The sequence below is a fragment of the Epinephelus moara genome, chromosome 24, assembly GCF_006386435.1.
Source record: "Epinephelus moara isolate mb chromosome 24, YSFRI_EMoa_1.0, whole genome shotgun sequence".
NCBI classification, from domain to species: domain Eukaryota; kingdom Metazoa; phylum Chordata; class Actinopteri; order Perciformes; family Serranidae; genus Epinephelus; species Epinephelus moara.
Window position 1 is genome coordinate 38,480,341 of NC_065529.1, and position 27,495 is coordinate 38,507,835.

General features: G+C 41.6%; 2 protein-coding genes across 18 annotated transcripts in view; both read left to right on the top strand.

Annotated features, from left to right (window-relative positions):
- Positions 1-1,159: 1,159 nt before the first annotated feature.
- mybphb (myosin binding protein Hb) lies at positions 1,160-15,666 on the top strand. 13 transcript variants are annotated; one of them, XM_050038860.1, is made up of 19 exons: positions 1,160-1,431; positions 2,672-2,728; positions 2,850-2,906; positions 3,028-3,084; positions 3,246-3,299; positions 3,419-3,475; positions 3,663-3,725; positions 3,886-3,954; positions 4,122-4,256; positions 4,961-5,128; positions 9,201-9,289; positions 9,386-9,581; positions 11,738-11,877; positions 11,991-12,150; positions 12,345-12,481; positions 14,208-14,394; positions 14,531-14,584; positions 15,219-15,250; positions 15,335-15,666. In XM_050038860.1, the coding sequence occupies exons 1-17, from the start codon at positions 1,221-1,223 to the stop codon at positions 14,560-14,562; spliced, it is 1,869 nt and encodes a 622-aa protein (XP_049894817.1). In that variant the 5' UTR covers positions 1,160-1,220; the 3' UTR covers positions 14,563-14,584; positions 15,219-15,250; positions 15,335-15,666. The 13 variants fall into 13 exon arrangements, with proteins under 13 accessions (XP_049894817.1, XP_049894818.1, XP_049894821.1 ...); XM_050038861.1 differs by lacking the exon at positions 3,246-3,299; XM_050038864.1 differs by lacking the exon at positions 3,028-3,084.
- Positions 15,667-17,126: 1,460 nt separating this feature from the next.
- Positions 17,127-27,495, top strand: part of LOC126386660 (synaptotagmin-2-like) — a 56,750-nt gene continuing 46,381 nt past the window's right edge. For 2 of the 5 annotated variants that reach the window (XM_050039140.1, XM_050039146.1), the window contains exon 1: positions 24,222-24,472. The gene's annotated coding sequence lies outside the window, so the exon portion shown is untranslated. Of the gene's footprint in view, positions 17,166-20,628; positions 20,694-23,496; positions 23,670-24,221; positions 24,473-27,495 lie in introns of those variants that run through there. The other 3 variants (XM_050039143.1, XM_050039145.1, XM_050039144.1) reach the window with 3 other exon arrangements.

The window sequence follows — 27,495 nt, forward strand, 5'->3', positions numbered from 1 at the left end:
ACAATGAATTGATTAGAATTTGATGGTCAAAGTCAAGGTCACTATGACTTTGTGTCCATCTCGTTCTCATGAACGCAATATCTCAAGAAGGCCTTGATGAAATTTCCTCAAATCTTGCACATATGTCCACTTGGACTCAAGGATGAACTGATTAGAATTGGTTGGTCAAAGGTCAAGGTCACTGTGACCTCAAAACATTCATATGCTACTTGTGACAAAATTTTATACAAATGTCTGATAGGATAAAATGATGAAGTGATGACATTTTTTATATCCAAAACATCAAAGATCAACTTCACTGTGACAGTGTTCAGCAAAAACACTCTCCTGGCCATTATTTAATGCCATAACACTGGAACAGAAAGGGAGACATTTGGTTAATTATGGAATTAGTAACACTAATCTTGGTTCTCCATCTTTAAACTGTGCTGAGTATATAGATTTTCTGTGATGTCTGGTTGAAGGTGTGTGTGAAGCATCCACATTTTAGAATATGTAACTTATTTGCAGCAGCATCGACACTGCAAAGCTGTCATGGCTACATATGAATCTGTACAGACATAGATGTAAACTGCAACTGCAATTTTACTGGTTTGTGGGTGTATTAACTGCGAGGTGGTAATTCTAGTTTCTTCTGGTGTTTGCATTTACACTACAGAAAGCATAAAAATGGTTATCATTTGTAGAGAGAATCATCTTACTGAACAAAACGTGAGTATCATAAAGTTTTGTTTTGTTGTAGAGCTTATTTTCTGCAATAACCCAAAATCCAGTAGAAAAATATCACTGGCTTTTAGTCAGGGGGATCCTGGGTGATGTTTACTTGCAGGCTGGCCCACATAAAAACATCCCTGCAGCACTCTTATTTACTAACAAACACATAAATCATGATCAATTACCACCAAGAAGCTCAATTAAATTCAGTAACTTGTGGTTGTATTATCCATATATTTAAAAGTTGTTTACATGTTTCCATTTAATTAGGCAGTAGTTAATGTATTGGCACAGTTGATGATGCACAGTGAGCATTAATGAGTGAGATAAACAGACATGGAGGTCTGACTCAGACTGGGTACTCAGTATCTGTTACATGTATTTCATTAGGGGGCGGTGCTTGAACCTGCTGGGGGCTATATAAGCCTGCCACCCCCGCAGGACAGGCGGCATTGGATACAGTTTTACGGACTTAACCGACTTGGGAATTAGCTGACACTGCAAACATGCCGTCCAAGGCTGCCCCGATCAAGAAGCCGGCTAAGAAAGAACCAGCCAAGAAGGAGGAGAAGGCTCCAGAGCCGGCACCTGAACCCGCCCCTGCTCCCGCTGAGGCCGAAGCTGCACCTGCTGAGGCTGCTCCTGCCGAGGCAGAGGCCCCCGCGGCCCCGCCAGCTGAGGAGCCCAAACCCCCCACCCCACCTCCACCCGCAGATGGTAATGCACCCGAGCGCAGCGGCGCGTGAGCCATGAGTTACTGATTATACAGCATACTATCATTTTTATCTCTCAGTGGATGAAGCCTGGATTAGTTGTTTAACCTTTTGATTAAAGGTAAAGTAGTCTGATCACCACATGGTAAGCACGAGGTAACCTTTACGCACACGGGGTCGTGCGCACTCAGTTTAAATGTAGCCATGCGTAAATGTAGCCATCGGCTTAAAGCCAAACATGCATGTTAACTGCATAAAGCGCCTGCTTGGACTCTTGTAACTTCTGACCACCAATTCTCTACACACTTACTGAGAGTCATTCTGCGCTTCAGAGGCGCATCGTGATGGTAACTGGTAAAGTCGTTATTAATATGCGCTTTTATACCTCAGTGAAAGCTCCATACTGCAAACTTAATCAAATCTAAATGTCTAAATGATAAAAATCTGATCATGGTGGTGACACTGATTCAATCTGCTCCCTTTCACTGACTTATGCACAAGGCATATTAACAACTGCTGTTCTATTTAAAAGTTCCTTTCCTATTTCTTCACTATATTTAACATCTAATATCTACATCAGCTGCTCCCACTGATGAGCCTGCTGCTCCAGTTGCTGCAGATCAGCCACCCGCCGATGGTATGACACCTGAGAGGAGTATCTCAGTTACCAACCAACTCACCCATATCTGCTCATTTCAACTTTTCCTTTTTTTTCTCCCCTTTTAAAAAAAGCAGATTTAACCTCTTTCATAACATTTTGAAAGTGCCACGTGACATTTTCAAAATGTTAGATATCTACTGATATCTTCTAACCTCTAATATCAGCTCCTGCGCCTGCTCCAGAAGAAACGCCAGCCGCTGCAACTGAGGCCCCTGCTGATGGTAAAATACACTATCAGTGTATTACCATAGAAATAATCTTTTATTTCTATGGTACCAACAGAGAACATTTATATAACCTCCTTCAGTAAAAGATATCTTCCAGTGATATCTAATACTAATATCCTCTAACCTTTAATATCAGCTCCTGCGCCTGCTACAGAAGAAACACCAGCTCCTGCAGCTGAGGCCCCTGCTGATGGTAAAATACACTATCAGTGTATTAACCATAGAAATGTGTGTCTATTTCTATTGTTTTTGCCAAAGAACTTCTCGAAATATTGAATCTCCAACTGTCCACCTCCTGTAGTAACAGATATCGTCACTGCTATCTAACACTAATATCCTCTAACCTCTAACATCAGCTGCTGCGCCTGCTCCAGAAGAAGCACCAGCCGCTGCAGCTGAGGCCCCTGCTGATGGTAAAACAAACTATCAGTGTATTAACAGATCGTATACGAGCATTACTAAATCTTGAGTCTGTCATATCAAAGATAACTTCACTAATATCTAACGCTAATATCTTCTAACCTCTAAAATCAGCTGCTGCTCCCGCTCCAGAAGAAACACCAGCTCCTGCAGCTGAGGCCCCTGCTGATGGTAAAGACTATCAGTGTTAACAGAGATCATTTATATTAGTATGACTAAAACTTCAACCTCTTAGAGTAACATATAACCTCACTAATATCTAACGCTAATATCTTCTAACCTCTAAAATCAGCTGCTGCTCCCGCTCCAGAGGAAACACCAGCTCCTGCAGCTGAGGCCCCTGCTGATGGTAAAGACTATCAGTGTTAACAGAGATCACCCTGCTGATGGTAAAGACTATCAGTGTTAACAGAGATCATTTATATTAGTATGACTAAAACTTCAACCTCTTAGAGTAACATATAACCTCACTAATGCCCAATGCTGACATCCTATAACCTCTTACATCAGCTGCTGCTCCCGCTACAGAAGAAACACCAGCTGCAGCTGAGGCCCCTGCTGATGGTAAACAACAGAGTGGAGTAACAGACATGTTATATAAGTTTCATTACAACTTGAACATCCGACAGTAGGGCTAACTACACTAATATCTAACGCTAATATCTTCTAACCTCTAATATCAGCTGCCGCTCCCGCTACAGAGGAAACACCAGCCGCTGCAGCTGAGGCCCCCGCTGATGGTAAAGAATTCACATGAGCCACAACAGATTGCTTTATTATTGAATATGAATCTTCAACCTCGTACGTTAAGGCTAACAGCACTAACTTTGATCACACTCCTCAGTCTCAACATGCACATTATCATCTGTAAGAACATGTACCATCTGCTTAATGCGCTAATTATTAATATCTAACATTTAATAATAGCTGCTGCCGCTCCACCCGCGGAGGAAGGTGCTCCTGCAGCTGAAGGCGAGGCGCCCGCTGATGGTAAAGCACAACATGTTCCTCTTCACGCCTCCTTCTCTGCAATATCTGAGATTTTTTTTTTTTTAAGCTGAGAGCTGTGAGGTGCATTCATTTGATGCTGTAGCATCGCCCTGCTCTATACACGCTGCCAATATTAATGCAAATGCCTGTTTAACATCAGCTGAAGCTGCTGAAGCGCCCGCGCCAGAAGAGCCTAAAGCACCCACACCTCCTCCACCTCCACCCAAAGGTAACCCTCCATTCAGAAAGGAAACATCTCCGAGTGATTTGATTCTACTTTCATCACTTCTTCCTTTTTTGTTACAGTTAAAATAAAGAATCATCACCTCTTACGATCAGCTTTGAGTCAATTTCTCCTTGCACATGTCTGATTTAATATTTCTGTGATGTCCGCAGAGCCCACAAGTGTCCCCCTGGACCTGTTTGTTGAGGATAAGAACGACACTTCAGTCACTATCATCTGGAGCCAGCCAGAGGTCGTCGGACCATCCGGCCTGGATGGATACACCATTGAAGTCTGCAAGGACGGAAGTAAGTCCTGCTCTGCTTCTGACCAGGTGCACTGAACACTGACATGCACAGAGGGGGGCGGATTATTAATACACCGTGACAGAAATGCCAGCTGACCTTTTTTAAATTATGTTGAAAGCTTTTATTTCAACATCTAATTTTAGTTGTTTTTTTTTACAGGATCATTGCACCTCTGATGTCTCTAATTATATCTGTACTGTTTGAATGCATGCAGGAACATGTTAAATTGCTGTTTTAATGTGGGTCAGCCATATCGGTTGCAGCTGTCCCAGAAGTGTCACTCGCAGAGTTATATCATGAGCTACCTAACTTCTCCCTACAAGGGAAGAGGCATTTCAGGAGCTGCGGTGGTCTTGCTGGAGGTCCTGCTTTTAGACCTACAGCCCTAAGCTAATATCAGCTGCAGCTCCATGTAGGCTGGATTTAGCAGACGGGGCTGTTCACACAAAGAAACAGCAATTTCATGTCTCAAACTGTAATGATTAATAATTAGTGTCAAACATAATCATTCCAAAGCCACACAACAAGCAGCGCTCACTGTCATGATTTAATAATTCTGTATGAGTTAGTTTCTCTCAGGCTGCCCGCAGTATTCACAGTCAACACACTTTCTGATCACAGTCTTTATCCCATAATACCAAGATAAACAACAGCTCTGTAATTTGTACCCGTCTGTCTTCATTCTGTGTAATCTCCTCGTTCAGCTGAGGACTGGAAGGCAGTCAATGAGGAACTGCAGAAGTCCACCCGCTACGTTATCAAGAACCAGACCACTGGTGATCGTCTGAAGATTCGCGTGGTGGCTGTGAATGCTGGTGGCCGCAGCCCCCCCGTCGCCCTGCCCGAGGCCGTCCTGGTGAAGGAGGTCGCTGGTAAGAAGTGTGCAAGATCCATCTCAGCACAGAACATAAATTAACATGTAGTAATGATTATAATAGAGTGTTCATTTTTAACACAAGAATTTAACTGCTTACCAGTGCCAGAACTAGCACATTTAGCGCCCTAGGCAAGACCCCCAAACAACCCTTAATAGCTTTTCCCTTTCATTTTCTGTCACTGTCATACTCTGTACATACTCTCCCTTTTTCAGAGGGTGGGGGGCCCAGGTGGCAGCCTATGTCGCCCATGGGAAGATCGGTCACTGCCTCTTACTTATTTTACCACTTCATCATTTAGATGAGTAAGTTTGAAAAAAGCAAAAACAAAACTAGTATTCTATATTAAAAAATAGCATCTACTGTATACAGGAATCCACAGGAGACAGTGGAAAAAGACTTCCCAAATTGGTCCCGATAATAGACTAAAAAAGGCCATTAAATACTGAAAAATGACAAAACTTAATATGCCATATAGTTGCACAAATGCATCATATAGTGTGTCCAAAATAAAGAAAAAATGGAAAGGTACTAAATATGATATACACCATACACATGTACACAACATTAACCACAAATAAGTAATGAAATGGAGTGTAAGAGTCATCATTCGGCCATTTTCTCCATTAAGAGGAGACACTACAGGTCAACAGGGTAAAACCTGTAACTAATAGATATCACCATGTCACTTCCCTGGTTAATAACTTAGATTAATACAATTATTTTTGCATTACAAGTAGGGTTACAGCAGTATACCAGTTTCAAGGTATACCACGGTATGAAAGTTGATGGTCATCATAGCGTGTACATTTGCTTATCTACGGTAAAGAAAATAAATTTAAAAAAGCAACTGGACAGAGAATCTCGCCTTTATTTAAATTATTTTCAAAAGAGAGACATACTTCTATTAAAAAACAAATGTTTCCAGTTTCAAACATAGTAATAAAGTGTTAGTTCAAAACCAAAAAACCTTGCTTTTTTCATTTCTATAAGTGTCCCTTTAACTGATAATAATAATAATCATTATTGTGTAATACCGTCATACTGTGAAGTTTTTGTACCATGAAAATCTCATACAGTTGCAACTCTAATTACGCGTTTTCTGACACTTTAATTTTAAATATGCAAATGAGCTATAATCTCATTAAATATGTGCTTTTTGCATACATGTCTTTCCACTAGTCTGAACAAAGACATGTTATGGAAGCAAAATAGCCCCAAATGTCAAAGCTGATCAGTGCATGAGAAAACTATGTTTCACCTGTTGTGTTTCCCCTTACATCTTAAATCTGGTTCTCAAAATGTTTGCCTCAGACACAACATGGGTCTGGATCTTAACCCACACATCACCAAAACTTTAAATCAAGTTGCAAACGAGTCTTTATTTAAACTTTTAATGGGGTTGTTACATAAGGAAACATGATAGACTGAGCTTTCTCTTGCGTGCTACTTGATTATCTTAATCCATCCGTAAAACAAATATGGGACAAAGTAGTTGACACAGGCCTGACCTAAACTTTATAGAGCCGTTTGTTACGGGAGAGTTGTAAAGTGCAGATGTCAGATCAAAGCCTCCAGTGCTAATCATAGATGGTATAAAGTGATTTGTGGTATAATGATGATTGCACCCTGAGGGCTCTAAAAGGAGGAGCTGCGTTACTTCAGCCCACTCACAAATCATCGTTATGCGTAATGGAGATCTGAACAGGGAGGGACAGCAACATGATACCGGCCAGACTGGCAATATTTCAATGCCATCAACATCATGTTCGCCATAGCAGGCAGGCCACCACTTATAGAAACAACTCATGAATGGTTTCCGACAAAATGGCCACAAAGCTTTGGAAAAATAGCTGGGATGTCCTCGCTGTTAACACAGATTTTTTTGTGCGGAGGGTTGTGATCCCTGCCAGGATTCATGCTGAGGGGAGTGTCAGGCTGTAGTCTGCAAGATCGATGGTGACAAGTGATCTGACTGGGAGCAGGTGGGGGCTGTGGGGGCAGGAGAGAGGGGTGGATGGTAAATTCCAGTGGGTGGGGGTGGAGGTGGTGGGTTATGGAGCTATGCTCTCAGGTGACACCCCAAATCTCATGACACTTCCAGAGATTCACTGTTTATTTTAAACATGCCTCGGACTTTGCAGGGAGAATGTTCATCAGGGTTAATCCCCTCTGAATGAAGTGATAAGACACTCAACATGCGGTATGTTTGTTCTACTACACAGATACATTTTTACCTCGTCTCACTTCCTTTTTCCTTTTTTACACCAAATAATATGTTCTAGGTTGTATTTACAAACCAGTTCCCTTCATGCTCCATTTATCCACCACTTTAATGCATTCTGACACGAGAGGGACTGACTGAAGCTCCCGATCATGCGTCATGAGGGGAGGTGATATACCATGGTATGCCTTCTTTATTTAGAGTCCTGACAAATGTCTCTCTGCTGGACTCAGCAGGTGGTGCTTCTCACCAAATCACTTCTACAAATGAGCCTCAGCGAGACACTTCTGAGGCTTAAGTGTCATTTCAAACGTCACAGCAGCTAACTAGCCGTATGATTTTCTTTTTACGATGATTTATTGGGGCTTTTTATAAGCTGATGCACAGTGAGGGATGAGAGGGACACCCACCAGGGCGCCTCATGTCTTTGTTATATAAACAGTGATTTAAATTCCCTACATGCAGATCTTATGTTTCCAATTTCCTGCTATTTCAACTTAATTTGTCCCAGTAAGGCTATTGTTTGTGTCAGCTTGCACAAAATAGCACATATAACACAGTTAAAAGTTGTTATATGAGTTTGAGTGAATATTAAAACAACAATAATAAGGGTGTAAAAATATTTTAGGATTCATCAGGGCGTCTGCAGGTCATTAAAAAGTCTTAAAATGTCTCAAATTCAATTTTATAAATATTAGGCTCTTAAAATTAATTAGTTTTAAAGGCCCAGTGTGTAAGATTTAGGAGGATGTAGTGGCATCTAGTGGTGAGGACAGCAGATTGCACCCAGCTGAAACGTTTCCTGGTTTGAATTACTTACTGACAGTGTTCATTGTTCAGGAAGTTTTTATTGGGAGGTGAATTATCCGCAGAGGTCTCCTCCTCTCGGAGCCGGGGAGTGGTAAAAAAGTGGTAAAAACGCTGAATAAAGCAGTTTCATGTTTAAAAAATTAGTGTTTCCCAATAGGGAGGGGCTGCTCACATTAGTGTAGAGCCAGTGTTTGGTTTGTCCATTCTGGGCTACAGTAGAAACATGGTGATGCAACATGGCGGACTCGGTAGAAGGGAACCTGCTCCCTATGTAGATATAAACGTCTCATTCTAAGGTAACAAAACACGGCGATTCTTATTTTAAGGTGATTGTACACTGAAGAAAACAAATTAAATTTCATTTCTGCCAATATATCCCCTTGAATCCTTCACACTGGACCTTTAAATTTTAATTTGTGAGGTCTTAACTGCCATAAACATATCACCATATTTCATTTATACATATTTTAATTTCTTTTTGTCACAATATGTCAAGCCCTTATGAGTGAAAGTCTAAATTTCTGATGATACAAATCTTTACATCTACCACTGAACCTAATGCCGTCTTCTTCTGGGACCACACATATATTGCTTACCTTAAATTTGGTTAAAAGTTAACTTTTAACTTTTAAAACACACAAATATGGCAAAGCATAGGAAAAAATAGAATATGTAGCCCCGAAGTCTGAGTTGTCCCACACTTTGTGTTGGCACTTTAACACATCATTCTGTTAAAAAAACAGAAAGGTATTCACCACAGAGTGGACGGATACATTAAGTGGTAAAGGACTTAGAGTAAGGGTTACTTTTACGACCAGTTACAGCACAGACGAACCCTGATGGCACCAGTGAAAATTCCCTGGCTAAATGGGGCTTAGGTCTGCTCAGCGTATTTATTGATTTTTTAAAGATTTGTTGGTCACAACACGAAATTTAAACCTTTTGCTTTACTCTAAGAACAGATCCTAACAATCCTTTTCAAGCTGCTGATCCTCCACTGATGCTCAAATAATCGTGGGATGTTTTTCTCTCTAGATCGTCCCAAGGTCCGCCTGCCACGTTTCCTCAGGCAGAGATACGTCGCCCAAGTTGGAGCTAAGATCAACCTGACCATCCCCTTCACAGTAAGATGAAAATGACTGTATTGTCCTGTAAACACACAATGATTAGAACTGCAGAACTACTCAACATTTCCTGTCTGATTTCTTTTCTTTTACAAGGGCAAACCCAAACCAGTGGTTTCCTGGTTAAAGGATGGGCAGCCCCTGGACACAAAGAAGGTGAACATCCGCAGCACCGACAGAGACAGCATCCTGTTCATCCGTGCAGCCGAGAGAGAAGACTCTGGAGTGTATGAAATGTGTGTGAAGGTGGATGACTTCGAGGACAAGGCTTCACTCACCCTGCAAATTGTTGGTGAGCAAAATGTTGTATCAAAGAGAAAAAGTACGACCGGTGTGTCCCATAGACTGTATAAAAATAATGGACGTAGCCACTATGACATCATCCATTGGTTTGTGGACCATCATTATAAAGCCTTGTTTTAGGCCGTCGTCAAATTAGGGTGCTTTCAGACCCAGAGTTGTCTTGCTTTGGTCCGAATCAGGGACTAATTTTATTACAAAGTTGCATAATAGAGTTGGTTCGTGTTCTCACAGCAGCATTTACAAGCGGACCAGATCAAATGCCTTGTGCGAGAAAGCTGCTCTTGATTGGTCAGAATTTCCATGTGGGAAAAATCCAGGAAGTAAACAAAACGTTGAAGAAGAGTACACTTGCAAGATAAATGTGACACTTTCTAATGTCACAATGGAGGGACAACTACGCAGGTTGATTTTAGCGCTGCTCATCGTGGACTATATTGCTGTCATTGTTCATTTTAGTCAAACCATACAGTTTGAAAACGAGGCGCGGCTCCAACTAGAAAACAATGTTTTGATGCATTGGATGTGCTGAATGTGCATATTAAGGCAGTACAGGAGGAGGTGCACATTAATAATCCTCCAGGACTGTAACATGCTCATGTTTAACCCAAACAATGTGTCATGTGACTGCAGTTGAGACCACCTCTTTGAGAAGGTCTCAGTGAGGTTGTTTTGGTACGTACCCGAGTGTGATTGTTGTGTTCACGCCTGCCCTAACAGACCACACTTAAGGGGCAAACGAACTTGAGTTTGATTGAACCAAACCAAACAAGGCCAGAAGTGACTTTAATTGGACAAGAGGGTGGAGCTAACCTAAATGCTAGTTCCTAGAATAGCTAGCACACTACATCACAGTCTATGGTTAACTGTGATAATGCTACTGCTACTTTTCTTTAGCAAAAAATGACCTAAAAACCATTATAACATAATTTAGTGTCTATTTGGACTTGGGTGAGAATAGTCACACTGCAGCTTTTAGGCCACGTCGCATTATTATGGATTCCACTGCAAGCTGTGATTAGCTGGTACTCGTTACATCGACACATTGAGATCAGAGGCGGTTAGGATTAGGGCAAAAAGGACATGGTTATTACTAGCCAATCTGAGTGGTAAATTCACGAGAAAACACCTACAAATGTGCTGCCAGAAAGTCTGGTGACGTAGTGTAAAGAGCAACACAGTCCACAGAGGTAGTAAGAAGTGGTGGGTGTTGGTCAAGCACAGGACTTTCACACAGGAGACTTGAGTTTGAGTCCATGAGAGTCAGTGTTGGCTTATTATTCTTAGACTTACTATTTTCAGTTTTTAGAACATATGAAGCTGCTGAATGCACATTGTGTACAAACACTTTAGCACAATATCCGACTAGACATCATATTTTGACGTTGCTGGGATGCCCAGGATTATACACCGGGGCGGAAATAGCATTGTTGGCTACGAACACCTGGGTGTAAATAGTATCTGCCAAAACAAAATATACGTACTGGAAAAACAACTTCTAAGGTGTTGACTCCTAAGGTCAGAGCGCTCTAGCAAAAACTCCAGGCACCTAGAGCACGGAAACGCACATAGCAACGCAAAAAGAGCTTATTAAAAACAATTACAAAAAGTTGCCTCCAGCTGCGAAAACACTTTCTGTGTGATCGGGGCCTTAGAGGGTCTTTTGGTACAACCAAATGCTCAACAAGATTTCAGGTGACCAAAACGTTGCAATTAATTTCCATGAACTGTTAACATACATTGAAACTTGTCAACAGAGGGCACCCACCTGTCACTCAAAGCAGCCACACCCTTGATTATACACACCTTTAGCTTTAATAAAATGTAAGTGGCTGAGTTATAAAAAAAAATTCAGCTCCCGCACAGTTGTGATGAATGGAGAAAGTAGCCATAGAGACCAAAACCGTGGCTTTAAACATGTTTATTTCGGCTGTAAAGTTGAGCATTTTAACAGGGGGGGTCTGTGGGGATTGACTGGCTTCTGGAGCCAGCCTCAAGTGGCCATTCAAGGAACTGCAGTTTTTCCACGTTAGCTTTATTATTGAGCCCTGGAGGCTGCTGCATGATGTGTCCGGGATACAGTGAAGAATAATATGGAAGATTATTACATATCTGTGATTGAATTAAAAATCTGTTTGCTGTTCACAGAGCTGCCGGGGCCTCCCGCCAGTGTGAAGATCGTGGATACCTGGGGCTTCAACGTTGCTCTGGAGTGGACCGCACCCAAAGACAATGGAAACACAGAAATCACAGGTTACACTGTCCAGAAGGCCGACAAAAAGACTGGAGTGAGTTTGTCTAATAAATAATACATGATGATTTTTAACAGGAGGCTCCCTCTGGTACATTACACACAGTAAATCCTGAATCCTCAAAACCTTCTCCTGTCATGTGTCTGCAGGACTGGTTCACTGTGTTGGAGCATTACCATAGACTGAATGCCACCATCTCTGACCTCATCATGGGCAACACTTACAGGTTCAGAGTGTTCTCCGAAAACAAGTGTGGAATGAGCGAGTCGGCTTCTATTGCAAAGGGGGAGGCCAAGATCCTGAAGACAGGTAACGCTCTCTTTTATTGTTCCTCGACGAGCAGGGAAATACACAGAGAGAAACTCATTCAGTACTTTACGCGTTAGCAATGAATGAAAATAATATCTTTAATTTGTCCTGTTTCCTCTGAAGCTATCGTCAAAATAGCAAAATGAATTCAGGTTTGTTCTTAATCTTTGGTCTGTTTCTCGTCCTCCCTCCAGGTATCGAATACAAGCCCCCAGAGTACAAGGAGCACGACTTCAACGAGGCGCCCAAATTCACCACCTCTCTGACAGACAGAGCCACCACCGTCGGCTACAGCACCAAGCTGCTGTGCTCCGTCAGGGGATCCCCAAAAGTACAGTAACATTTTTTCATGCTCAGCTAGTCAGATCATGTCACAGCTTCAACGAAACATTAGCACTCAAACTCTTGTTGCTCAGCGTCCTCCAAATACTGCTATTTTAGGTAAGAGTCAAAAAACTGATATTGTTCTTTAAAAAAATAACCCAAATCTCAACACACCATCAAGGCAGCATTTTTAAAGCAACCCTGCTCACACAAGAACAATACAGTCAATTTGACAAATAGAAATACATCAGGCTGGGTATGAGCGACACAACAAATATCTTCTGTCCCTTTATACGTTTTATATCACATTCACGGTATATATCATGATACAACAATTGCTCTGTAAATTCAGTTTAGAAATGGTTTAATGTAACCATGTAATATTTCATCACACTTGATTATTTTCTTCTTTTAGTTTTTAGATTTGTTGGCAAATCTCTACATTCTCATATTTCATATTTCTACAGTAGCACGGTATATGTAAGGGATAACGTACAGCGAGCGAGTCATTATTGCAAAATGAACCCTGACAGGATGATGATGATCTTGAATCACCCTGAATTCAATAATTTGACACAAAATATTGATTTAGAAATGGTTTTATGGCTTCCGCTAAGCATCTACGATCAGATTTGCGTCCATAGCAACAGTCTGCTCATCAGAAATAACTTTTCTTTATAATAGTTTTTATGTCATCGTATCATTTTATGTATCTTACTCATTACGAAGCTCCTGTACTGATGATATTTATTTGTTTTTTTAAGTGAGAAATTACGTGAAGGTGTGTCACCCAGTGATACATCAGAAAAGGACTACTGTTTTACAGCGATAAAGAGAAATAGATAACAGTTACGGTACAGGTTTGAATTTTACAGTATGTTATCGTAATTTTGATGTCATAAAAAAAGAACTGTGATTCCATTTCATATTCAGGGTTCTGCCTGCTATATTTCATGATTCATACTCAGTTTTTCTGCTTCAGAATTGAGTACTTAACACAGCCGTGATAAATTATGACAAAAAAAACTCTCTTAAAGTTAATTTTCATACATTTTACTGTGAAATAATGGAAAGAAAAAACCTAACGGGATGCTTTGGGAAATGACTGGCAGTTATATAAGTTTACCAATCTGTCATCTAACCTCTAACTGATGAACAAGTGAGCATTCACTGTTTGAGAGGTCGTGCCGTCACAGCGGTGGTGCCACTGCTCAAACTCCTTGTCAGCAGCTTCATAACCATATCAAGGTGGTGAGTGGACATACAGAGAGTTTTTAACAAACACCTCTCCTCCCTCGCTCATCTATCCCTGTCAGTGTGTTGGCTCCGACCTGAGAATGTGTAATATCTCCGCTTGGCCTTGTTAGCCTGCTGACTGAACCTCTCACCTCCTGTTTGGGCTCGTAATCCCACCGGGTCTAACAGGACATTAGGGTTGATGGTCTTTATGAGAAGGCTAGAACTGGTATTCTTTGCTTCTGAAGTATGGGAGGTAGAGGAGAGGCTTTAACTGTGACAGGTCAGCAGGGAAGCGGGGTCACATGTGTGACATTCCCCAGGAGGTCCCCACCGGGTGTGTGCCGTGTGTCCACTTCAATCAAAAGGGTTTTTTTTTTGCTTCCGAGAAGCACAAATATAAATAGAAACAACACTGCTGCTTGTTTATCTGTGAGGTGTGAGATGGAGGACAACATACAAGAATGTTTCACTCATATTAATGTTTTGTTCCACAGCCCAAGGTCATGTGGATGAAGAACCAGATGATTATTGGAGACGACCCCAAGTACAGGCAGATCTGCGTCCAGGGAATCTGCTCTCTGGAGATCCGTAAGCCCGGTAACTTTGACGGTGGTGTGTACTCCTGCAAGGCCCTGAACGATCATGGAGAGGCAACTGTCAGCTGCAAACTGGAGGTCAAACGTAAGTCAAGATCTTAAAAATGTCTCTTTAAAAACTCTTTTTTTAGGTTGTAAAATTTGTATTTACGTTGTTGCATTTGCTTTAGCTGTATTTGATTTTTAACCTGCTGCTAATAACGTGTCTTTGTGTTCAACAGAGGCAAACGTTGCAGAGGCAGACAAGAAATAAGTCAACATTCGCATTCTCACAGGTCAGAAATGACACTGCCTATCAACCTCTTATAATATATTTTAAGGTATTTCTTGTAGCTCAGTTGCACAAAGTGAATATTTGTGAAATAAGTGCAAAGAAAGCATGATCATTAAACTGCATGGATTGAATAGGTTGATCTATATGAGTCGCCTGAGGTGACATCTGCCTTCTCCGTGACTTCCTCTCCATACATGGAGGGCACTAAACTTGGAAAAAGTGGCCTCTGCCACTGAGAGAGTCCAGGAGGTAGCACCCATAAATTAAATCTGTAATGGCTCGGCGTGCACTCGGTTAGGTGTCTTAATCACATTTCCCTGACTCAGCAGCAGCAGCCTCCTTTAGGACACGGATACAGCATTTTATTTGCAGGTTACCCCCTCAACACTAATGAAGTTTAAACATTTTGAAGCTTTAATCTGTGTAAAGTTGTGGTTTAATACAGGACTCAATAAATAATTGTTAAATAAAGCTTCTTTTCAATAAATATAGTTAAAAAACAAGATTTTTTTTTAAATGTTATGCCTTATTTTCTTTTACTCTGGATGTGATTCTGAATCGCTGCCGTCTCTGTGGCTGCAGTCCCGACTCCTTTTTAACACCTGTTGTTATTTGTCCATGTATTCCCAAATTAGGAGCAGAAGGAATGAGGCCTTTGCAGCATAAGGTGAGTGACCCTTTTAGCCTTTCTAAAACTGTCGTCCACACTGATGAGTAAGATTTTTCAAATAATTTTCTTCATCATTCACAGGAAGGTGCTGGATTCCTGGAAGAGCATGTATATATGGCTGGTGACCACACTACCAAAAGGGTTGTTGCCTGCGACCTCTTGCCAAGTGTTACCCTGTGTTATGATGAACAATTGTTGTCGCTTTATGCCTTTATCGTTTAACTACAAGTCCACATCCGTGTCCACAATCAGCTTTTTCCCCCCAACGATACTGTATATGGTAACTGAATTGTCATCCTGTCAGTCTAACTTGGTGTACACCAACACTTCAACAGCATTAACTTACTCTTCCTCACGGGAGAACTACATGTAACATCCACGTGTTTATATCAATAAATAATTTAATTTCTGGTTTTGTTTTTTCAACACAGTGTCTTCTTTAAATTGAAATCTCCGGCAGATGTAGTGTAAAGACTAAAAGGCTAAAAGAAAACTTTATACTTTATATTTTGCTTCACATATCACACATTATTCTAAATATCTTAATCTGTAGGCTACATAGTTTTAATGAGATATTATTAAAATGCAGTAAAGCAGGGACAATCATACATGTAGTTATTAAAGATTTTGCACATCATAGTTTTGGTTTATACTGATTTTATTGCTGAAAGCTGAAAATTTAAGAATCTAGCAACACTGCATTTTAAACAAAAATGGTGCTGAACAGTACCCAAGTGGAGTTCTTTGACTCATAGCCACAGGAGAACCTGTATTGGTGCTGTTTGGCACCCATCTCTTAAAGGTGCTACACAGAGCCTTTGTAAAATAGTGCTTTATAGAACCATTAGAGGTGTCATTTTGGACTATATTTGTGCATTGTTGAGCCTGGGGGCCCTTAAATGATGCCAGATAATACCATGGGCGGGTCGATGTGCTTCTAAATGACACATAAAATATGAAACCTGAACCTTAAACCTGAAGACACACTGAATTGACCTAGATGGTCCGACAAGCTGTAGGAGTAAACATGGAGCCCACACTGTAACTGCACTCCCTGAGGAAACAGACAGAGGGGTCTACAGTCTGTGTTTGAAGGATATATCCAGGATGTCAAACTGACTCAGCAGCAACAACAGGTTAAAAAGACAAAGATAGTTAGAAGCTAAAGCCAAACTATAGGCTACAGATCACAGTGTTAAAGTGAACCACCACATCACTGCTGATCGCCACAGCAAACAATGAATATAAAGGGAAACTTTGCTGACATTGAACCAGCTGTGTGGCATCACAGTGTGTGCAGATGAACAGTGTTTGGCTTCAACTCTGTGCTGCTCCCAGCACCCACACCTCTAATGGGGAAGCCAAGCGACATTCATCTGCACACAATGCGCTGACACACAGCTGGTTGAATATCAGCTATCATAAGTTTCCCTGCTTCCCTTCACTGGTTCCTGTACAGCAGGGTCGGTCTTTTTTTCACTGTTATAATCATTAAAAAGCAAAAGCAGCATGTGTATACATTTAGTAGGCTATATCTAGCTAGCTAGCTAACCCTACACTTTTCAGGGTTTGGTTTTGGTTTTGGAACAGGGAAGAAATATCTTTTTCCAACCTCTCCAGGTAACGAGTATCATTAATACACGATGTGCCCCAGGCACAACATTTAGCTCCAAATCCACAAAACCAGCCTGAAAATGAAGGAAAACTGAAACCATTGCATTAGAGTCAATGGAGCACAGCTGTGTTGTTGCTATGTTAAAATTGGCCAGTCTGTCTGCGTCCGGGGGTGGGACTTAGTGAAGAGTTTTGTTTGGTTTGTCCAATCTGGGCTACTGTAGCATCATGGCAGTATAAAATGGCGGACAAAGACGGACTCCTCGGACCTGTGTAGATAGAAATGTCTCATTCAAAGGTAACAGCACAGTGATTCGTATTTTCGGGTGATTATACACTTAAGGAGACACTTATTATATTTGTTAAATTTCTTACACTATATCCCCCTAAATCCTATGTAGTGGACCTTCACTGTAAAGTTCTGTTTTTCTTACAATTAACACCAAATAAAAACAGATATATTCATAATTAAAAGAAGAGAATAGAAGACAAAGTCTTTATTGTCACTGTAATGCATTCAACAAAAATACCCTCCACACATACAATAATAAAAAAAGACAAATATAAATGTATAAAAAAGTTGAATAAATAAATTGAGTGTACTAAAGGAAATAAATAACATTATGTTCCCAATTATTTCAGATAAAATACAAAACACTTTCAGCAACAGAAAGCTACTGTTTCTCCAATTTTATTTAATTATTTTCCACTAACAGTCTGACTCAATGTATGAAGCCTTTTTGGCAGCAGACCAGTGAGAATCTGGAGACAGCAGCACTATTCATTTGGCTCGTACAGACCCAAGAGCACATCACAGTATGCCAGGACTTCCATAATAATAATGCCAGTCCATAATACTGAACTTGTAGCTATTTAGACTTTGGAGTTACTGGCATAGTGATACGGGGCAGGATGCCAGAGATATCCAGGTTACAGAGACGCATGGGTTCACACACAGAGGCTGACAAAATTAGCCTCAGCCCTCCATCTCGCTCAGGTTATTTTGGGAACAAGTGGTTCGACCGGCAAAATGTGCTTTTAGTGTATGTTGCTGTAGATAACTCAGAGAGTGGAATGGAAATCACAGATGGAAAAGGAACAAAAATACAGGTAGAATAGGAGAGTATCTGTGCATCAGAGAATCTGAAATGCATGTGTCTCCCCTCACACGACCATGTTCAGATTTATTAACCAGATGCTGGTGACAGAAAAATGTTCCCCAGTAGCACACACACCCATATAGAGGTAGTAAGAAAGTGTGTTGCATCATGAGGGAACCAGCTCTTCAGTTAAAAAATGAAACTGACTCTTTGAATGTGGCGTCCTCTAGTGTTACAACTGAGAAATAACATCTGCAGGCTTTCTTTGAGGATTGAAAGACCCGTTTTATATGAGTGCATTCCTAACTTGCTGCCTCCACATACAAAAAAATTATGAAAGATCAACTTCCAATTTCATTTACAATCCTTTGAATACACATTTCTGCCATTTAGTGCCGTCAGCTTGCACAATTTGCGTGGTGCAGCTTTAACCTGTGGGCTGGCAACCATAATGGGTCTCAGGCCTACTTCTGGTGGGTCCCTGGATGCTGACATGCTGCAATAGGGTCATGGAGCAAGAGACTTCGTCTAATTTAGGTCCCGCACTGAGAAAGTTTCAAACCTCTGATGAAAACCATCATTAAATCACTGATGTATGATGTAGGTAAGTGCACATATGAAATATATTAAAGTATGTTTGAAGAATACTCGTGAAATGAGAATCCTGTAATCTCATGTTTAGTCAGCTGGGTGACAGGCATAAAAGCTGGGGTAGGCGGTTTAGTTTTGGCGTCATTGGGCAAAAATCCCACAATAAACTTTCACAATATTGTTATATACCAAGAGTGAACACCTCCTCTTGACGCTGTTTTCAGGCTTTACAAAATCAAGCCTGTGACGAGAGTCTGAGTATCCTGCAGAGAAAGTTGCTATTCCAGCATTGGCAACAAATGCCTACACAGCAAAGCAACCCAAAAAAGCAAGACAGACTGATCAGAAAGACAGTTTAGAAGTGAGTCTGACAATAAACAAAGCAAAACATGAGTCAGTATCAGCAAAGCGTTTCAGAGATGAAGAGATAATGTTGCTAGTAGTTTAGCTTTCTTCTAAACAGAGCTAAAGCCTCATGGCTGCAGCTTTAAGTTCACATTTATGTAGCTAACGTTAGCTAGCCTGGGATCCAGTCTGTTTTCATCCTGAAGTCGTCAAATTCTGCTGCTTTGTCAGTAGCTATGTTTCCATCCAAAAGTGATTCGAATCATTGGGAAATGCGCATTAAAAGAAATACGAATCCTGTGTGTTTCCATTAAATGTACGGTCTTTGGTGAAAACTACGAACTCGCACGAGTTTTCCGCAGAACCGGAAACAAAACAAGTCTCGCATTCTTCCTCTTCTACGTTTTCTACCGCCTTCCCAACCCAGAGTGTGGATATCACCATGGAGAGAGGTGCGCTACGTCAGACTTAATTCGAACATAACTGTTTCCATCCCCAGTTTTGCAAATCAAAATTTTTTTTAATCAACCAAAACCCGGCTAAAGCGAACTTATTTTAGTTTGTGCGAATCAGGGGATTTTAATTCGAATTTTGGCGTTTCCATCATAATTTTCCGATGCGATACTTCTACTAGATGCGCATCTAAACAGGCTGATGGAAACATGGCTAGTGATTTCGGTGTCACACACTGATGCCAAAAGCCGCCATCTGTGGTGTTATGATACGCCCCCTGTCAGCCAAAAAGCATGTGTTGCAGCAGAATGATACATCACGGGATGGCATCAGTTAGAAATGCTGCTGGTAACAAAGTCATATAAGGAGCTGGACAGTCCTCATAGGGCAGGCGGGAAGGGTAATTAATGGGTCCAATAACCCCTAGACTTTCATCCGAGAGCCTGGTGTTTGCTTCCTGTATGAATGAAAACCGTGATGTTTTATTCTAAACCTCACCACATGCTATTGTTGATCCTGGCGTTAGTTGCGGTGTTTCAGAACCTCGACAGCAGACATAGGAGGATACCTAGCGAGTGATATGTAGACGTGAAAGTCCAATGACAAAGCGGCAATATGTGACAACTTGGGATGAGAACATGTTGGGTTTCTTCCAATTTAACCCTCGCCACTACAGACCACCTAATCAGGAGGAAAGCTGGCAGCAGCTCCAGAGATGGACCTCCAGTCATGCCTGTAGCAACATTAATCCAGCCAGCGCATACCCCAGCCCCAGCTCCGGGGGGATCGGACAGCTCCAACTCTTCGCCGGATTGGCAAACTTTCTGTTGCTGCTGTTACACTGGTTAGACCTGGCGTTGCTGCTGGCCACCAGCCCACTGTGGCACCAGTTACTTGGGGGTTTGCACAGGCCAAATTCATGTGGCTAAAGCTGCTGTCAGAAGGTCTGTCTCCTGAGCTGCTGCCCACACTTTAACCGAGGAAGCAGTCCACAGCAGCGGGGAGCAAGGCGAAGGGACAGTGGGGTGACTAGCTAGCTAATTCTCGAGCTAAGTCTTATTTATGGTCTGACAAACAGAGGGAGTTCTGTAATCAGATTAAAGAAATCAATGTATGAGAAACACTGGGTTACTGTATGAAGTGCGTGCATGTGCCTGTGGTCGTCTGGTGGGAGGGGCTTAGGATAAAGAAGATAGAGCTGCAGGAGGAGGGTTATTGTCAAATTCTGACATTTCTGTTTTAATTTCTCTTTCTTTTTTCCCTCTTTTTCAGATTTCTACCTACCACAGCTTTACCTTTTAACGTCAGTGAATCATGTCCTGTTTACTGTTGCTTAGGTGAGATGTTTGCGCTTTTCTATTTCTGTTTGTTTGTGTGGGGAGAGGTTCATTTGAGCAAATGTGTCAAATCTGCAAGGTCTCTTTGAAGGAAAATTGGCCTTTTAGCCACCTAGCAGAACATCTTGTTTGTCGGTTGGTCCGCCACTTTAGTTCAGACTGAAATATCTCGACAGCTACTGAATAAATTGCTATGAAATTTTGCACAGACATTCATGTTCTTCAAAGTATTCCACTGACTCTGGTGATACTCCAACTTTTTGTTTTGGTGCTCCCATGAGGTGCATATTTATAGTTAGAATGAACAGAGTGAATGTCTCAACAACTATTGAAAAAAATGTAAAAAAAAAAAAAGTATTCATGTCCCCCTTAGGATGAACTGTAATCAGTTTGGTGACCCTCTGACTTTTAGTTCAGTGCCATCGTCACAGCAAATGTGTCCAACACTTTGGTTTATGACCAAATACCTGCTCACTAATGATATTCCCATCAGCCTCAGCTGTACTTTGTGTTTAGTGCTACTACTTAGCAAACGTTAGCATGTCGAAACATCAAAGTAAGATTGTGAACACGACAAACATTGTATCTGGGTAATATCAGCATATCACCGTGGGCAGCTAGTATGACTTTATTTTTTAGTCTTCTTTCACTGTTTCATTGAGGCTCATTAGGAGTTCCTGGTTCACCTTTATGAAACGAGACCCACGCGGCTGCTTCAAGCTCACCTCTCTATAATCTCCATGCTGAATTATCTCTGCGTCTCTGTTTCATCTGTTATGATTTATTGCTTTGGAGTCCAGCACAAGGCAATCACAAAATATCCTCCGGCTGAATAATCAGATCCCATCAAAACTTTTCTCTCCACGCCTCGAGCTGGTAGCACATAGGCACAGCAGGATGGAAAGTTCCTAAAAAGGCACAGCGCTGTAGTGATGCAGCATCTCTGACTCATGTGGTGGTTTAATCGTTGGTAATGCACCGAGCACTGCCTGTCTGGCCGCTGTTATGTCAAGGGTAATGCCAAAGGCAATGAAATGGTGTGTCCTCCTTGAAGGGAGCCTGGCTGCTATTTGCTGCAGAGATTTTTGGCAGTGTTCCCAGAAGGTTTAATAAGTGTAATGGCGAAACTGGCACTCACGCAGCTGTCCTGTCGTTGCTTTTCATTAACAAATGTTGCACTGCTAAATCAGCTGGATAGAACGTCTGAGAACACTTTTCATTCGCCCGAGTTTTGGGCAGTAAAAGGTTGTGCGAGCATGGGCGGATAATGAGACAATGGGCCTCTGGGCACAGTTATGCAAAAGGCCCCACCACCTCTCCTACACAAGAGTCAGACACAGACTTTAAGGTGGTTTTGTTTTTCCTTTTTTTTTATTTCGCTGTTTGAAGTCATCTCTCTGAAGTCATTTTATGTCTCCTTGTTGTTTTGTATCTGTTTTGGTCATTTTGTCTCTCTTTCTGGTCATTTTGTGTCTCTTTGTGGTCATTTTGTGTCTCTTTGTGGTAATTTTGTGTTTCTTTGAAGTCATTTTGTGTCTCTTTGGTCATTTTGTGTCTCTTTGTAGTCTTTTTGTGTCTCTTTGAAGTCATTTTGTGTCTGTTTGTAGTCATTTTGTGTCTCTGTAGTCTTTTTGTGTCTCTTTGTGGTCTTTTTGTGTCTGTAGTCTTTTTGTGTCTCTTTGAAGTCATTCTCTGTCTCTTTGTAGTCATTTTGTGTCTCTGTGAAGTCATTTTGTGTCACTTTGAAGTTATTCTGTGTCTCTGTAGTCATGTCTTCTTTTTGTGTTGTGTCTTTTTTGTTGCTTTGTATCACTTTGAAGTCATTTTGTGTCTCTTTGTGGTCATTTTGTCTCTTTGTGTCTTTTTTGGTTGTTTTGTATCTATTTGTAGTTATCTTTTGTCTCGTTTTATGTCTCTTTGTAGTCATTTTGAGGTTGTTTGCCACTTCTTTGTGGTAAGTTTTGGTCCTTGGCAATCCTGGCAGTTCCCTTGCATCTCTTTGTGGTCATTTTGAGCCCCTTCCTGGTCAGTTTGTGTTAATATGAGTGGCATTTTGCAGGTGAAGGCAGGGGGCCTCCTGACTCTTTGGGCCTCTGGGCCTGTGTCCTGTAAGCCTGCTCAGTAATCCATCCTTGGGTGCGAGGATGTGACACTGTTACTTGTGGTTTAAGGCTTTCGCTCAAGTGTTTTTGATCAGTTTTAAAGACCACTGTCGCTAAATAAACTCCATAGGAGCTCTTTACACCTGCCTCCACAGTTATAATGCCTAAAATAGTTCAAAATTATATGATTTCGTATATTCCATGCTCCCTCACAGCGGCTGAAGTAAACACTGATTCACACAAGCCGTGTTTTGTTTGGATTTCCCTGGAGAAACCTGCAGTGTGATTCAGCTGTCCAGTGTGGGGAGTCAGGTAGTCTATTGATTTCAGATGGCAGAATGAGACTTCATTAAGTCAGTTTAATTAAATTGAGGCACTGAGTTGTTGAGTGGGGAGGAGAATCGGAAACAAGTGGAGAAGATATGTTCTAACATGTATGTTTAATTAGATCTTTTTCATCCTATAGATCAGCTGACATGACCGACCCTGGAAGTGATGCTCATAAAACATGTCAGATGTCAAGTGGTTGAGCTGAATGTTTTGTCTGCAGGCAGCATCAACAGAGTTTGACTCCTGCTTGACTTTTAGACTTTTTGTTTAATTAGACAACTCTGTAATCTCTGTCTCCCTAATGAGGCAGCAGCAGTGATCTGTGTCAGTCCTGCAGCTCATCCCACCTTCTGCTCTTTTAAATTATTCAGCAGTTACATGATGGATGCCTGTAAACAAGGACAGGAGGAACTAGTCGCCTTTTTTATGCTGCTGCTGGAGCTTCACATCAACCGCTGCTGGGGGAAAAAAAGGAGAAAAAAACAACTTCCCATCTGTGTTCTGCCTGCCTCTACACTGCAGCAAAACCAGCCCGAGCAGACCGGTAACACCCCCTCACCCATCCTCCCCTCTCTGCCTCCTCCTCCTCCTCTCCTTCTTTCCTCTCTGGTCCTCACACCTCACTGCACTCAGGTTCCTGCAGAGCTCCTGCTGCAGGGAGGCACAGCACCTAAAATCAAGCTCTGTGAGAGCCACTGCAGACTGCTGGTTACCATCTTCACCTCTCCATTTACCACTCATCGATTAGCCCTGCTTTCGCACTTCCCCTCCCTCTCCTCCCTCTCCTCCCTCTCCTCCTGCGTCTAATTCTCAAAGCTCAGCACTCCCTGGCTGCCTGTACTGAAGGAAAAAAAAAGTGATGGAGCAAGAAAGAAAAGAGGAGGAGCACGGTTGTTAGTGCGCCACAGAAAATGTCACCCCCCCCCCCCCTCCGTACCCAATTGGCGACAAAGGGGGTTTTTATTGGGTAGCNTTGAGTAGCTCCTCAGCCAATGAGCAAACAGTGCCGGGAAATACAGCAGTGGAACTGCACCGGCTCTGATGCTTGTGCTGATTTCAGTGTGTCAGAACAATGTTAATCTGTGTGAGTGTTTCCTCTCGTCTCTGCCTCATCTGAGTGCACGTCAGCAGCACCTCGAGCCAAGAAAAGTCTTGTTTGAGAGTGGCTGCTCTTTGGACACACTGGTGAAACTGGGACCTTCCAGCTCTGTGGGGGTTTGAGATGTCTTTTGAGAGTGGGATGAACCAAAGTGCAGATTGTTAAGATTTATTTTTCCTCTTCCTGCATATCTGACCCTGTTCTCTGCTTCCACTCCTTGTTTAGGAGGCAGCACATCTCTCGTCAAGGTAAGCAGCATTTCTCTTCCTTCCTTCCATCCTCCTCTCTGTCCAAGACAGCATCATCAGTTACTGAGGCTTTGCTGCGTGCCAGGTTGTCACAGAGGCACCTAGCCTCATTACACACATCCTGTCTGAATGTGGAGGAAAAAAAAGCTCTGCAGAGAGAGAAAGGGAGAATAAATGGCTCAGGGGTAATTAGAGCAGACAGTGTTAGCGTTTGCCCAGTCGCCTCTCGTTTTAATGTGTTGAAGTCATATCAAATCTGCCAGAGTGGAACTTTTACAGCGTGCCGGTAAGTCCTCATGCCTGGTGCGTAGCATCATGTAGTGCTGCAGTATAATGTTACATATCAGAAACAAACGTGTGTGAGGGCGGAACTTGAGATGGGGATTTCTTGGACAGTGGAAGGAACAGTAGCAACACTTTTAATTGGCTGATTATAATCTGGATATGTGGATTAAAAGTACAGATATGTATTTTTTTAATACAGAAGAATTTCCTGATTTTAATCCAACATGTAACTCATTTTAATTCCATCTGTATTTCTTTACTGGGGCATTTCTCACAGTGTGTCAGTGGTTAGATGGAGCAGCAGCTCACTCATATACAGTAAAAGCTCTAAGGGAGTGTGTGCAAAGTCAAATCTGCTGAGCCAGCAGGAGTGAAGGGCCCATGTAAGAGTCTGCAGAGCTCACTGTGTTTATTCAGTCTGTTAAACCAGTAAATTTATGCCGAGTCCACTACAATCTTTTTATTTATTTTTTTTAAATGCATCCCTTGCTGACTGCAGTGGAAGGTGCTTGTAGATAAATCCCTCATTAACATGCTTTTAAATTTTGCGCATTACAGCCTCTGACGGACTCTGATTATACTGAAGCTTGAAATTTGTTTATTTTATCGTCATTTAAGCAGCACAGTCTCTCTGTTTGGCCTCTAAGTCATCTCACATGTAGATATAATGCTCTGTTTTTCTTATCTGTTATATTATCTAATCTAATATTTGCAGCCACAGACTTGAGTTGATGTCCTGTATGTTCCTTGGCTGATTATGATGCAGTGTGGTGTGTGAATAGATCAGGTGGTGCAGTGCTTTCTTTATTCCCTGGGGGTGTTAGGAGTACATGACTGGGACACTCCTGAGTGTGTGAGCCAAACGAGGACTTCCTTTTGGCATCAGCAGAGGTGCATCAGGGGGGTGTGTAGCTGCAGTATGTCTGTACTCACACACACACACACACACACACACACACACACACACACACACACACACACACATATATACTGACAGCTTTCCTCTTCCACAGTGTGTGTCCTTGCTTTGGTGCATTTAGTGCTGCAATATATGTTGAGCAGGTTCACCGTGACACATCTTGGTATAGCAGTGAGTATGTGACCTGACAGTGCAATAAGAGAGCAATCAATACACACTTTAAATGCTGATATGTTTCCCCTCTGTTACCTCGGTTATTAACTGTTAAGACAGTCGTGATTAAGCTGCTAATGTGGCCAATTAAAAAGGGTTAGAGAGAGCACCAGATTAATTGGGAGAGTACGAAGCAGTATATCAGCACATTTTATATTTTTAAACCGTCCGTAGGTGCAGCATGTTGGACTGTGAGGAAACGTTCTCCGGAGAGAAAAAAATATCATTTTGCATCTAAACTTGTGCTTTCTTGCTGAAGTTGCATTTAGCGACACACTGAGAGAGGATTAATCATGCTGCACAGTTTTGCTGTCTCTGCTCGGTGTCTGGTGGTGAAGTCAGCATTAACAGCTCTTAGATGAGATTATATTATAGAACTCGTACAGTGCTTTGATTCCGTTTCAAATATACGAAAGCAAGCACACTTCTTTTTTAGTGATGTGGCTGCAGAGGAGGCAACGTCAGTCAGTCTGAAATATCTCAACACCTACTGGATGGATTGCTCAGAAATAACTGTGACATTCGTGGTACAGAGAGGATTAATCCTGCTGACTTTTAATCTTGAGCCACCATGTTGTTGACGTTTGTGCTTTTGAGCGATGAGTCCCGACAACAGTTGGATAGATCGCCATTAAATTTGGTTCAGACAGTCGTGAGGATGAATTGTAATGACTTTGGTGATCAACTCACTTTTCATTTAGCGCCACCATCTGGACAAAATTTTGTCATATACTGTAGTTCATGGCCAAATACCATGACACTCCCATCAGTCTCATCTGTACTCTGTGTTTAGCCCATATTAGCAAGTGTTAGCATGCTAACGCTCTACCCTGAGATGAGGAACATGGTGAACACTACACCTGCTAAACAGTAGCATGTTAGCATTGTCACTGTGAGCATGTTAGCAGGCTGATGTTAGCATTTAGCTCAAAGCAAAGCTGTGCCTCAGTACACACTCACAGAGCTGCCAACATGACTGTAGACACACTATTTTATCATGCTTTCCATCTTTTTTTCAGTGATGAGATTTACAGCTTTAAGTTTAAGAAGAGTCACATTTTATGACTCCATTTTGAGAGACGTTCCTTGAATTACTCGTATAACCAGACCTACTGTCAATGATCTGCATTGTAAACATTACACAAGGTGACACTATATCTCTCTGCTTTGTCAGTGAATTTACTATTTTTGAATTTATCCTCTGCAGTGGCAGATCTTCCTAATAGAGCCACATAGAGCCACATTTAATTTTATTTTAAATAAATTAAATTAAATTAAAAAAAAAATAAAAAAAATAAGGAAACTCATTGTGGGACATTCAAATATGTTTTGCAGCTCCAGACAGATTTTTTTTCTTTTTTGGGCCAATAATGGCTCTTTTAATAGTAAAGGTTTCCGACCTGTGTGTTGGAGCACTGATGGGTATGGTAGAGAGCATTAGAGTCAGAGAAACTGAAAACGTAGAGGCCATCCGGGGTGCAGTACGAAAAGAAAAAAGAAGATGAAATTTGCAAATTTGCACATATCGTATTCTTTTATTGTTTAATTATTATTATTGTTTGTTAGATTAGTTTTATATTTGTTTTGATTTCTCGGTAGCATAAGA